Source organism: Dipodomys merriami, unplaced genomic scaffold (genome assembly GCF_024711535.1).
Source record: "Dipodomys merriami isolate MVZ:Mamm:240054 unplaced genomic scaffold, mDipMer1.0.p SCAF_14, whole genome shotgun sequence".
NCBI classification, from domain to species: domain Eukaryota; kingdom Metazoa; phylum Chordata; class Mammalia; order Rodentia; family Heteromyidae; genus Dipodomys; species Dipodomys merriami.
In genome coordinates, this window is record NW_027202715.1 from 32,833,702 (window position 1) to 32,847,404 (window position 13,703).

The window sequence follows — 13,703 nt, forward strand, 5'->3', positions numbered from 1 at the left end:
CATTCAACAAATTTTTTACTCAAGGGACTAATGTATGATATTCCCTATGCTAGAATTGGAAGATACATTTTAGATAAGTTAGATATGCTTCTCTTCTCTGTAGAACTACATACTCACATGAAAGACTTATTTCTTCATATATTTGTGCTTGTCTGACTTTATCAAGTGTTAGTTTTCTATTTCCTTTGCTACATTATTTAATCACATTATGTATGGTGTTTCCTGATGGGTGATGGTTTGAATATACCTGAATTAATCATTCAATAAGCACTATTCTGGATACTACGGATTCTAAGGTAAATTCCTGTGTCATTATGTGGTTTCTCCCCCTCCTCCCTCTGCATACACTCCCACTATTTGTTTTGTGATGTCATCTACAATGAAGCTTTCCTCAGAGCCAAGCCCTAGGTAATGCACTTTAACTGACCTCCTCTTACCTGGGTCTTGCCCTCCCTAGGTTTTTGGGGGTGGAGATCACTAATTATATTCCCTATGTCCACCACAGAGTGTGGTAGCATGCTTTGTATGTGCACAGCAAGAACAGTAAAGAATAAAATAGAGCAAAGAAACAATACACATCATTCGTTTTAGGTTATTAGCACTGAACTCCCTGAAAACTAGAACAAATTTTAAATTCTTGCATCCTTTTTGAAAATTGAAACAAAGGTTGTCCAATCAACTTAAATAACAATGACATCAAGTTCTTTAAATTGTAGGAAAAAAACCCACCAAACCCTGGAAGATTAAAAGAAGGAAATTCCAATATTAGGGACCACAATGTGATTGCATTTATAGTCCAGGGTTTTCTGAGAATGGAGTATTGAACATAGGATAGGGGAAGAGCAAGAGCAACAAATAAAAGGAAAGGATCTGGAAGAGGAGAATGAACCAAGAGAAACAAAGAGACAAAGAGAAATACAGAAAAGATGAGAAATGCAGAGTGAGTCTGTAGGCTAAACAGCTACTGCTGAGTTGAAATTCAGTGTCATTAGGATGCAGCTATTTCTCACAGCAAGTGCCCCCCAAAGAAGGAAACAAACCAGCAAATGGAAACAACAAGAGTATAAATCACTTAGCCAGTACTTATGGAGTCTTTATTCCATATTAGACTCCTAAATATATCACATCAGGATTAGTGTTAGCTCTTAGAAATGAAACATCAATAAGAGGACCACATGGTGCTGACTGTACCCCCAACTAATATTTCAGCTCAGCTTTAATTATCATGCTCATCTGGTAGCAGCGTGTTGCCAGTAAACAGAAATGGGTCATGGGAAGCCTGGGTTCTTGTTCTGGCTTATCATTATTATGACCTTAGTTGGTTAAGCTGTGGTCCTTGGTTTCTTCATTTGTTAAATGTGAATAAAAATTCCCCGTTTGCTTGTTTCACAGGGATTCTTGGAGGATAAAATGTAGATAGATAGACAGACAGACAGACAGACAGATAGATAGATACATAGATAGATACATAGATAGAGATATTTTCCTACATGCTTGGATAAGTATAAAATGCCAGATAAATGTAAAATTGACCTTGTTCTTTTCACTTAATGAAGTTAAGGGTAGGCGGGAGGTGGGTTTGATGACATTTTGCACAGAATTCTTGGTGACTCAATGAAGTGTCTTTTTTTTTTCTCCTCAGTAATATCTGCTGTAGGATTATTACTGCTTACTTAATGGATTTTTTGTCGCATACTTTTCCCCTTCAGAAATGCCAAAGGTGAAAAATACTATTCTACTGCTATAATTTGTCACCCTTGCTGCCTGAGCAAGACATGCATAGACAGTTTAGTAATTAAGCTTTTCAACACTGCATCATAAAGTTTTATTCTGGCAAAGGCTATATTTATCAGCTAACAAGTATTAAATCACCCCACTGCTCAAGCCATTTCTCACTTGAATATGTTCCTTTCAAAATAGAGCAGCTTTCTCTGGCTGGCAGGATTAATAAAAGCACCTATTTGGAATATGGTGATGATGTGTGGTCTTGTGGGGCAGAAAGGCACACACCTCAGCCACTGTTCCAAGTGGTACTGACCCTTAATTTCCTAGGGAATGTTGATACCTTCACCCCGTAGTCTTTTAGAGCATCCTTCCATTTGACTTCTTTGGCCTTTGCTGAGCAGAAGATAAGAGTCTTGAATCCATTCCATTTATAAAGAAGAAGAAGCAAATGAAAATGTGAATGCAAAAAAGGGTTTTCAAAATGGGTTAAAATAGCAATGACAATGTCAACATAGTTTTTCCCTCCTTCTAATGTCATCATAAACAGAATCAGTAGAATATGAAAAGTTGTTAGTAATGGTTAAGGAGAGTGATTTCTCTAAGTGACCTGCCTGTTCTCTTTATAAATCTGTTCTTTTTTGACTTCCTTTGTAGAGGATAAATTCATGAAACAAATAACAACACTGTTCTTAAATTTAAAGTTCAGCATGCTCTCAGATAGTTCATTATAGAATTTAAAACCAAAGTTGTAAATATATTTGAATCAAATGTAAAATCCAAGTAAAGACAAATGCTAATCCATGATGAAATACATCACTGTATTTTTCTTTATTTTATGCCAGAGATTGCATTAGTTTCCTTTGTTTTGTTTCTCTACTTCAAAGTAATTTTCTCTGTTTCAAAATAAGTGACATTACCCACATGTAGGTATTCTTTGAACACTTTATTGCTAAAAGAATATACTAATATGGCATAGGATTACAAAGTCCATTTAGTGGGCACACGAACACATTCTGCCTATCCCTGTGTCTGTGTGACTAATGGCAATGACTATGAATTATGAAATACCACCAGAGTAAGGAGTCTTTTATTGGACTTTACTTACTTTGGGAAATTGCAACTATTTCTTTCCTGAGGAAGTGCTACAATAGAACTAACTCTTTTGCATTTCAAATTAGCCTCAAGTAACTTGTTTGAAAGGTTGGGGATCAATTTCTCTCCACCCAGAGTCACAGGGTCAAGTCACTGAAGCATGTGGGTTGCCATGTTGAATCACTAAGTTGACAAATATTGACCTCTTTTAAGTCCATCTATTTTCTGGTTCAGTAAATCTTTCAGTTAATTTTTTATTGTCCAATAAAAATTTACATCACTAGACATGACACAGGTCTAAGTGCCACAGCACATACTGGCGAGCAGGTAAGCAAGAAGCTCCAGCCACAGGAGATACAAAAGCTAGTGATCAAGCTGGGGTTTTTTCTTTTATTTATTTTTTTATTGTGAAAATACTGTACAGAGGGGTTACAATTACATGGGCAAGATAATGAGTACATTTCTTATCCAGCATTGTAGCCTCCTCCTTTGTTTCCCCTTCCCATCCCTTCCCATCCTCCCTCTACCCCCCTCTCAATCCTGACCCCCCTCTTCCTCCCCACCCCCCGCACCAAAGTTATTGTAAAGTTTGTTTTCAACCTGACTTGTACATCTCATTGTTGCAATGGGTCCACCTGTATCCCTATTTAAACGATTTGTTTTTCCCCTTCCCCTCCACAAATTATACCGACATCAAATACAGTGAAAACAGGGGTTCAAGGTGTTTTCTTTCAGCTTCTATTTCATTTTTTTGTCTTGCACACAACGACAGAAATTTGAGTGTTAGAAAGTACTACGTGATTTGGGAAATCAAGGTGAATCTTGTCAGTTCGGCAAAATCTGCAGGTTCCTTTGTCAATCAAGCCATCCTCCCAATGACTGTTCTGAGGATATGTGTGCCTTACCACTCAGATCTTCTAAGAACTTGGGGAGTAGATGAGAGGCTTCATTCGTACTCTGTGATCCAGGGTGGAGAGATCTTGTATTTGTGACTTGTGAAAGTATTCATTCAAGCACACATTGGAAGACTGACAATGAGGCTTGATAATCATTATTCTTTATTCAGAAAGAAAGTTTTTAAAATGATACTCAGAGTTTTAGCACATGTACTTTTACTTCATTTGGAGATGATTTTTTTGGGGGGGAGAATCACTTGTTAGTCTTCAGCACCAGTTTCTTAGCAAAGATTGATTATGGTAATTCAGAAAAGTGGGGAAAAGGTCTAAGGAGTAAGAAATTTTCTTTTTAATATGGGATATAACTACCTAAATTATAAATTGTTTTTATATTTTAAATGATAAAATGACAATTAAGTGAAGCAATGTCACTTCACAAAATAGGAAACAAAATAATCCATAACAGAAATAATCCATAACAGAAATCCATAACAGAAATTTGTGAGAATGAAAATTCGATGTAAATACTGAGAGCAGGAAGATAGACACTAAGTATGATTCTTTAGAGCTTCCAGAACACACAGAGCAGAAGTTACACAGCCATCAAAGTTGGACTGAGTAAATCCATCCCCTCCACACACAAGGAGGGGGTTGCAATGCAGAGTCATCTGGCCAGGGTACTTGGCAGCAGCATTTGTAACCTGAAATGGTAAAAAAAAAAAAAGAAAAAGAAAAAGAAAAAGAAAAAAAGAAAAAGGATTACATTGTGCACTCTACTGTGCTGGCATAGCATACATCCCATGGAAAGCTAATCTGTCTTCAGACATCAAGAATTCTACCAAAGAGCACCAGAAAGCATAAAAACAAAACAAAGACCTCGAAACTTCCTCTAGCCCAAATGTTTACATGGGCATTCTTACATGTTTAAATTCTCAGTTAGAGCTAAGACAAGCAGAAGTGTATTGAATGTCAGGATTACTAAGTGCTATGGTCTTGAGTCGACTTCTCCGGTCCAAAGTTCCTATGCTGCAATACCCACAAGGTGATGGTGATAATTGGAGTAGAGGCCTTTTGGAATGTGATTAAATCATGTGGGAATTAGAGTCCTTATAAAGTAGTCCCGGGGGATCCACGTGGCTCCTTCTTCCATGTGGCAACACGGCCAACTATGAAAAGAAGGTCTTCACCCAACCCCTCAAGCTATGGTATTGTGCTGGAGCACAAGAATACTGTTTTAGGCCAACACCTAAAACATGTTCCTTCCTTCCTTCCTTCCTTCCTTCCTTCCTTTCTTCCTTCCTTCCTTCCTTCCTTCCTTCCTTCCTTCCTTCCTTCCTTCCTTCCTTCCTTTTATATTTTTCACATATTTCCTAAATAGTGCTCTGAGTTTCTAGGCACTGGAAGAATCACATTTTAAGACCTTATAGCCCTTTGTTAAAGGAGTTCTTAGTCTCAAATGTAAGACTGAGCCAAGAGCAGTGAGTGGCTCCCTTCTATTATTTACTGAGCACCTCCTCTATGCATTTGCAAACTGCATTGTGCAAATGAATCAATCTACTGTAATATATTCATGTAGGTGATTATAGAGGTCTAATGAGTTTGCTAGTAAAGGTTATTCTAAGAAGGAACATTATGTATGTATAAGTGCCCAGTTTATGTGCAAAGACAGAGTCCAGTGTGCTTAGGAAAGCATGAAGCAGGTCATACTGCGTGTGTGTGTGCGTGCGTGCGTGCGTGCGTGCGTGTGTGTGTGTGTGTGTGTGTGTGTGTGTGTGTGTGTGTGTGTGTGTGTTAGGGAAGGGGCTGAATGAGGAAAAGACATCATAATTGAGATGAGTTAAGAAGGATTTAGTGGGGCTGGGAAGGTGGCTCAGCGGTAGAGTGCTTGCCTTGCATGCCTGAGGCCCTGGGTTCAATTCCTCAGCACCACATAACAAAAAAGCCAAAAGTGGTGCTGTGGCTCAAGTGGTAGAGTGCTAGCCTTGAGCTGAAGAGCTGAGGGACAGCACCCAGGCCCAGAGTTCAGGCCCCACGACCGGACCCCCCCCCCAAAAAAGAAGGATTTAGTATCTCAAAATTTAAAAATAGAAACACTAATAAAAATGTCCATTGAAAATATAGAATTAGCTATTTAAAGGGGAGAAAGTGATCTAAAGGAGATTAATTTACTTTTTAGAGCAAGGTTTATGATACAGGAAATAACATGAAACAGAGGTTATTTCCTGGAGAAAATATTCTTAAGATTAGGATATGATGGTGGCTCAGTGGTAGAAGGCTTGCCTCCCATGCATGAGGCCTTGGGTTCAGTTCCTCAGCACCACATAGACAAAAAGCCAGAAGTGGTGCTGTGGCTCAAGTGGTAGAGCGCTAACCTTGAGCTGACAAGCACAGGGAGAGCACCCAGACCCAGAGTTCAAGCCCCATGACTGACCGAAAAAACCAACAACCCCCCATAACACGTGTTTAATGATGCTGCTGATAACATTCACATGAGGGGAACAAGAGAGAGGTAAGTGTAGTTATCTTGGACACCGAGATAGATAGCCACCGAATCACCTCAAACTCCCTCAAACACCAAAATACACAACTTTCTTACAATGGCAGTGTCACTCGACATTGCTCCACAGCACAACCTCAGGGCCATCATTCACGTAGACTACTACATGGTGGTTCTCATTCATGTACAGTATTTTCACAATATTTTCATAGAGAGTAATAGAGTAAGAGGTATGAGGACTTACTTGTTTCCAAATCAAGAAAAGGTAAAGATACATAATAAATACTATTTGGAAGTGTTCTACCCCTGACCCATATCCCTAGTGCTTTGGTTTTGCTTTAACAAAAGAGGTAGAACTATTGCTTCTTGGTTGAACTACAGAGACAGGCCCCTAGAACCCTGTGTCACTCAGATATAAACACAATGTTCAGAGGATCCTCTCACTTTAGGAGATTACTTTATAGCCATATCTCTGATACACACAGCATTGGCAGATAAGATCTTTGAGAGGCTAACATAGACAGTAAGAACATAGCAGGAAAAGTGAAGCATAGCCTTAGAGTTTTTTTGTATTTATGTGCCTTCTTTGTGTTTATATATATATTATTGTTATTGTAGAGGTGATATACAGAGTGTTTACAAATACACCAGTCAGGTAATGAGTCCAATTCTTTGTGAACTATGACTCTCCTTCCCTTGCTCTCTCCCAGTTTTTCCTTCCTGTCCCTACCTAGAAGATGTACAGTTTGTTTTCCACATAGTATCTAGTGAGTACCACTGTTATATCAACCCTGTTCTACCTTTTCTGAGGAACCCTCCCAAAGACAAACAAACTAAATAAACAAATAAAAGGAAAAGAAAACAAAGAACAGCAACAACAGCCAGTAAAAAAAGTCTCGTTTTTCCTTTTTGTGGAGTTCATTTTATAAAATATTATTTTACATTATCACATGCACATAGCTGGTCTGTAGACATTCGCACACTGGGGTCAAAGGAAGATATGCATCGGGGCCTCAGATGTTCAATCAGAGCTTTGAAACTTTTGCTTTAAAAAGAATTTTAACAACTTGGGATTTGCCAATGAAATACTAAGAAAGGAAGAAAACTAGGTTCCTAGATATTAGCAATTTCAGAACATGTCAAATGATCGTTTGAAAGCCAGGGATGTTACATAAAAACTCAAACAACAGACAAGATGGGGAAGATGTCTGGCATTCTGGGGCCATTTACTAGAGAGGCAAATAACTTTTTGACTTTTAATAGGACCCCAAAGTATCAGCTGTTAGTTGTCCTGCATCATTAATGTTCACAATGATGGCCCTAGTTTTCCAGAACCAGTTCTAATATGCATAAAATATTCAGTGCTAGCATTTCTTGAATGTTCACTGCATGTCAAATGCTTTACATGCATATCTCATGCAATTTGCACAGCAACCCGATGAGGTAGTTACTATTATTCTCACATTATAGATGTGAGATTCAGCACTATTGCTATTTGCCCAAGACAGAAAGCTTGTAGATGAAAAAAAGATCAGGCTGACTCTGGAATTTACATCCCCAGCACTTTTAGTAACATTTCCATAATGCTTTCATTTAAGAAAAGCAAAACAAAAAAATGTCTGAGTAGTCATTTAGCTTTAGGCATCTTGAAAAATCAATATGCATGGAATTTATATAAACTATATATAAACTAGATATAACTAAAATGTTTTAATAGTTATTTAGTTTTATGTATCTAGAAAATTCACACAAATGGGAACATTGATCCATATTCATATAAACACATACATATATGTGTCTGACTATGTAGAATATACACACATGTCCAGGTCTCCATTTGTGGTGAGGTTTTGATATATTCCATTTGACATCCCCATATAGATAAACCATGGCACCATTAGACATACAACTATTAAGCAGGATGGCGCTTAAGCTAAATATGTTCTGGTAATTTATCAGTGTTATGTAATTTAATTTGATGAGTAGTAAAAGCTAGATGCCAGATCACATGGCTAGAAAACTGGGCCACTGATTAGCCGGCCGGCAGTTTGGATGAAATCAATCTCACTGCAGTTAGATGGAATTGCCCATTTTATAATTACCCAATGAGGAAAATATGAAAACATGGAGTATGTGTTGGCAAGCTCCCTCAGCCATGTGAAGCAGAGAGCTCTGAAGTGCAGGAGCACCGAACTGTCAAAGCCACAATCTCTCTCAGTAATGCTGCCTCTGGCTGTGCTTCCAGCCACAACGAGGAACCACATCTCAATGACTGTGTTTAAAAGAGATGTCAGGACTGAAACAACCCCTTCGAAATCCAGGTTGCTTTGGATTGCATGTGTGCCAAGGTCAGTCAGAAAGAACCCTTGCCTGCTCTAGGTGGGAATCTTCTGTAAGGTTAGATGATGGATGCATGGATTTAAAGTAGAAAAAGGTGTTTTATTTCTAAGTGATCTAAAACCATGTGGATGAGCTTTGTGATTGCTCTCCACCTGCAGAATAAAATGGAACCCTCTAACCTTCACAGGTAGAGATTTTCATAACAAGAGTTCTTATCTCCATTCCTGTCTCAGAGCCTGCCATGGTTCCTACGTTTGCTGCATGTCCTTAGGATCATTCAAACTAAGGTTCTTCAAACACATCTTTCTTGGTTGTGTCTCTGTGGCTTTGGACAAGCCATTCTGCTGGGTGAAGTAACCTATTCCATTTTCTGACAAGTAAATTGTTCATCCTTCAATACTACTACAAATGTTACCTTTCTGAGGTGTCATTTTTGTCAGGCAGGGTAAGTGGATTTTCAGCATGTTATTTATAGCTATTATGCTGTTTGCTATTTTGCACCATAATTATGTCCATACCTATCTCCCATTCTAGCCTGAATGCTCCAAAGAGTAGGGTCTGTGATTCACTAATCTTTGTAGTTAAGGCTAAAAATAGAGCCCAGCCCATAATACAGAGTTCTAGAAATGTTTATTGAGTTAAAATTATATGCAGAATTGATCAAATGAAGTTCTTCACAGGGATCCTGTGAATCCTGCTGAGCTGAGCAGAAGTGCAAATGGAAGAGCTACTGTATCCAGAAGGTTCTCAGTCATGACAAACGAAGGGCTGTTCTTTTGTCTGATTGTAAACTTCAACTTCAACTGCTTTATGTGACTTTCTCATATACTATTTCTGCATGTCAACAAAATGACAAAATGTGGTCAATTTTTATGTGCTACAGACTAATAATAGCTTTTGCTTTTTTTTTTTTTTTTGGTTGGTCGTGGGATTTGAACTCTGGGCTTGGGCACTGACCCTGCGCTCTTCAGCTCAAGGGGAGCACTCTACCACTTGAGCCACATAGCCACTTCCAATAATAGACTTTTATGTCATGATAATTAATGGTAGAAATTCACACAAAAAGTCTCTTTGGTGTGAGAATGAAATAAAAAATGACAAGAAAGGAAATAGATAAGTACATGGAGTTTTTACACAAGAAACAAATTTAATGCCACACATGAAATTAACCATTTTTTTCTTCTATGCTTATGTTGAGACCTGAAGTATGTCAAACTATAAGACATTTATTCATACTGAACCATCTCATTGGCCTGGCATTAGAGGAGGTGAAATTGTAGGCTGACCCATTTAGTTAAGTACCCAGCCTATAATTCGGTTACTTAAAGCCAAGCTTTCTGAAACATGGTGTTAGATGATGTTCAAATGGGATGGTCAAGAATTAAGGTCTCCTAAATTCTAATCCTAGGTTTGCAAGTAAAATGGTGGGAGAATGTATACAATTTATGAATAATTAAGCTCTTGCAATTGCATTTACCTTACGTGTTATATTATAGTTGCAAATAATTTTGCACATTTCATTGAATCCAAAATATCACCAATTAGAAGAGGAATTGATATTTTATGTACAAAAGATAAAGCAGAGAGCTGGGCACCTGTAATCTTAGCTACACAGGAGGTTGAGATCTGAGAATCACTGTTCGAAGCCAGCCTGGGCAGGAGACTATGGAGACTCTGATCTCCAACAAATTACTCAAAAAAGCTGGAAGCTCAAGAGGTAGTGTGCTTGCCTTCAGCAAAGAAAGAAGCTCAGGGACAATGTGTAGGCCCAGAGTTCAAGCCCCAGGACCAGCAAAAAAAAATAAATAAATAAAGATAAAGCAGAGAAATGGTGTCAACATGGCCCAAAGCTTTATTTACTAAAAATGTTCTTTTAGACTAATTTACATATGATTCTTTTGCAAGCATAGGATATAAAAGAGAAATGTGGTAGAGAATAGTGGTAGAGTACTAGCCTTAAGGGACAATGCCTCTGCCCTGAGTTCAAGCCCCCGAGACAGAGAGAGACAGAGAGAAACAGAGAGACAGATTGAGAGACATGAGACAGAGAGGTAGACTAAGAGAGAGAGACAGAGACAGAGAGTTAGAAGGAGAAAGAGAGAGAGAGGGAGAATACATGAGCAGAGATTGGCTGAGTCTTTCCAAAAATGTCTTCCATCTTGGAGTTTGACTTCTTTGAACTACTCTTGAATTCAGAGCTGTTTATGTCTTAAAGTTCCCATTCTTCCTCACATGATCTGTGCTCCCTCTGTGCTGCCCACAGCACTGGCAAAGTAGCAGATCTTTCCAGAAGGCTCCATTGAGTTATTCTTTTGTGGTTTTCTTTCTGAGCTACTGATATTTGTTCTGCAAGTTCATATTATGCATTTTTGTTTTCAGTGGGAAAGAAACCTTTCTAGACAGAAAACAGACCTCATGCTCTTTCCTTTAATCGTCTTTAAATAATTTGATAATTAAAATATCAAGCAGCTTCCCATTGTAAGTCCATGAGAAATGAAGTGCATGTGTACAAAGATAGGCATCTTGCCTGTCTTTGAAGTGTGGAAAATCGTAAATAAATTAAGAGGAGAGATACAATGAATACCTACTAGTAAGCATAGTGAGTAAAAGGATAATGGAGGAGTTTCAGAACTCTTAAGACAAGGCGTGCTGGGTACACAGCATTTCAGTGTCAAGGCTTCTGTGTCTTCAGCCATGCTGCCCTATCTGTTTCATTTTCTCAGTTTATCTAAGTGAACAGCCTCAGGTGAGACTGACAGAGATAGACAGGTGATCAGAGAATCGATTCATACATTTACACAGGTAAATGTACCAACTCCAGGACTAAGTCTGTTTTTCTCCCAGACCATTCATCTTGGCAGGCAAATTTCCCAAACTGTGTCTTAGGTTATTGGAGTGACACATGCACAGTAACTGCTAACAGACATGACTAATCAATTGTGGCATTATTTCCCACTGAGCCCAGAAGTGGCTTCAGCATCCTCGCTTCAGTGCTTCAGGCAGCCACTACCAGTCAATGAGAGCTAGCACTGGGGAGAAATTCTATATTACCAGCGTTAGATTATACTTAGACTACAGAGCAAACATGCAATTAGAAATAAAGGAATTAAATATTCTTTATTTTTTTCCTTTTCTCTTTCTTTTTCCATTCAACGAGGGAAACTTGAAGCACAGCTTTTCTCCACACTGAAGCTATTTCAATGTTAAGAAATGGACTACATAAGAAGCATTTCCTCCAGATGATGCGGGAAGCCCAATTACAATTTCTTCCATGGGTCACATCAGGGCTTTGACGACACATGAAAATAAAGTACAGGTGTTTTGGTTGCAGCTGTAGTTCTTCAAAATGGCACACTAAAAATATCAGGGCTGGTGGGAAAAATAGAGCTGGAGAAGATGACTCAAAATCGATGGAGCTCTGAACCAAGAACTAACAACAACAATAAATACCATTTTAAAGTGACCAGCACAGCTACTTCTGCTCAGCCTCTGCGTTTCGCTGAAATGATCCATTCTTTACAGCCTACACTCTGGGCTTTGTGCTTCCCCTTCAAGTTATAGGTCTTGAAGAGCAGTTGCTCTAACAGTGACTATTTTGGTCTAAATTAAAAATTATGGTCTAGGGTGCAACCTCTCTCAGCAGTCCACCATTTTGGTACAGAAGTATCATTGTGGTTTCATCACTAACACTTGTACCTTGCAGATCTTATCATGGTGAAAAACCCCAAAGTTTGTCAGTATTTATTTGCATGAAAGGAAGCCACTTCTGTAGCTTTTCACTGTTTTCATTAAGTTCTTCACATTGGGTAAGGTTTTATTTTTGCTTGTGAGACTCCCAAGAATCCAATAATTCAAAATATAAATAGGCATATGAAACAAATATGGTTCTCCCCTCCCCCCCAATGCTGGTACTTGCCAATTACCTTCAAAGAATGTGTTCCTCGGATCCCAGTGGCTGACTGAAATTGTAGTTGGTACTGAGCCCTGTATATACATTAGTCTCCTATTATTCATGGTTTGGGTTCACATGCTTTTGTTACATTCAGAAAACAATAAGTAGAAAATTCCAGAAATAAATCATTCATAATTTATAAATTGCATGTTATTTAGCATATTAGGACCTCCAGCCCTGGAGCTGATGCTGTACCTCTCCATTTACTCAGAGGTGAATCATCCCATTGTCCTGGGTAGCCATCCTGGACAACATTACTTGCCTTATTAGTCACAAAACATTTTTTACAGTCTATTGATAGTCATTCTGGATTTAAAATTGTTTTTTGTTGTTGTTGATAGTAGGGCTTGAACTCAGGGCTTGGGTGCTGTCCCTGAGATTTTTGCTCAAGGCTAGTGCTGGAGATCTTGCAATGTAGCTTCCATGGACAAGGAAGGGGGAAGTCTGAGTAAAAATAAATCATTTTACTACGTTCTTATATTCTCCTTGGTCACTTTAATTAGCTTTGCGTATACCTGTGTCTTGTTAGCAGATAGAGCTGTCTAACCCTTTACTTACTTGGGATAATCATCCAGCTTCTTTAGAAAAAGAACTTTATCCCTTCCAGTATGTGAAGCTGACTTTTTACTTATATTGTATTTGAATTCAGGGAAATCTTATTGTTTCTAGTTGCACATTCACTTGCTTGGGGCAAATTCCCAGTAATAATCTCCTTGCTTGGCATTTCCCCTATCCATTGTGTGTGTGAGGTATTGACTGCACTGGCAATAATGAATAGCTATGAAGGCTGAGATTGGATGGGGCTGATTCATACATTTTCTCACTTCCTGGCCTTCCTCTACTCTGCTGCCAAGGAAAACCTAAGCCCATGCCATGGTCCATAAACAGTAGAAATTGAATATTTGGTTAGCTTATTCTTTTATAGCCCCTATGTAAATCTCAAACATAGTGGTTCCCCAAAGGCAATTTATGGAAAGATGAGAAAAATCAGGGGTATTAGGAGGTTTTCCATAGAGCTGAATGTCTATCATGTATAATGTTTATAAATCAGTTACAAGGTTTTACTTTTTTTGATTGCTCTTTTCTTTAAATTCTTACCACTGTTCTTTTCCTTTTTAAATGTTTAATGCAGGATTGCTGTAAATTGCATTTCCTAAAAGCCTATGTGTTAAAGTCTTGGTCCCTTGGTGCACTGTTGGCA

General features: G+C 38.4%; 1 protein-coding gene across 4 annotated transcripts in view; it reads right to left on the bottom strand.

The window, feature by feature from the left end:
- The window catches only part of Rnls (renalase, FAD dependent amine oxidase), a 310,663-nt gene that overhangs the window by 84,812 nt on the left and 212,148 nt on the right, over positions 1–13,703 (bottom strand). For 2 of the 4 annotated variants that reach the window (XM_070021133.1, XM_070021135.1), the window contains exon 7: positions 3,853–4,414. The exons of 1 other annotated variant lie outside the window; for it this stretch is intronic. In XM_070021133.1, coding sequence (XP_069877234.1) covers positions 4,262–4,414 — 153 coding nt within the window. In that variant the 3' untranslated portion in view covers positions 3,853–4,261. Of the gene's footprint in view, positions 1–3,852; positions 4,415–9,283; positions 9,385–13,703 lie in introns of those variants that run through there. One more of the 4 variants, XM_070021137.1, reaches the window with a different exon arrangement.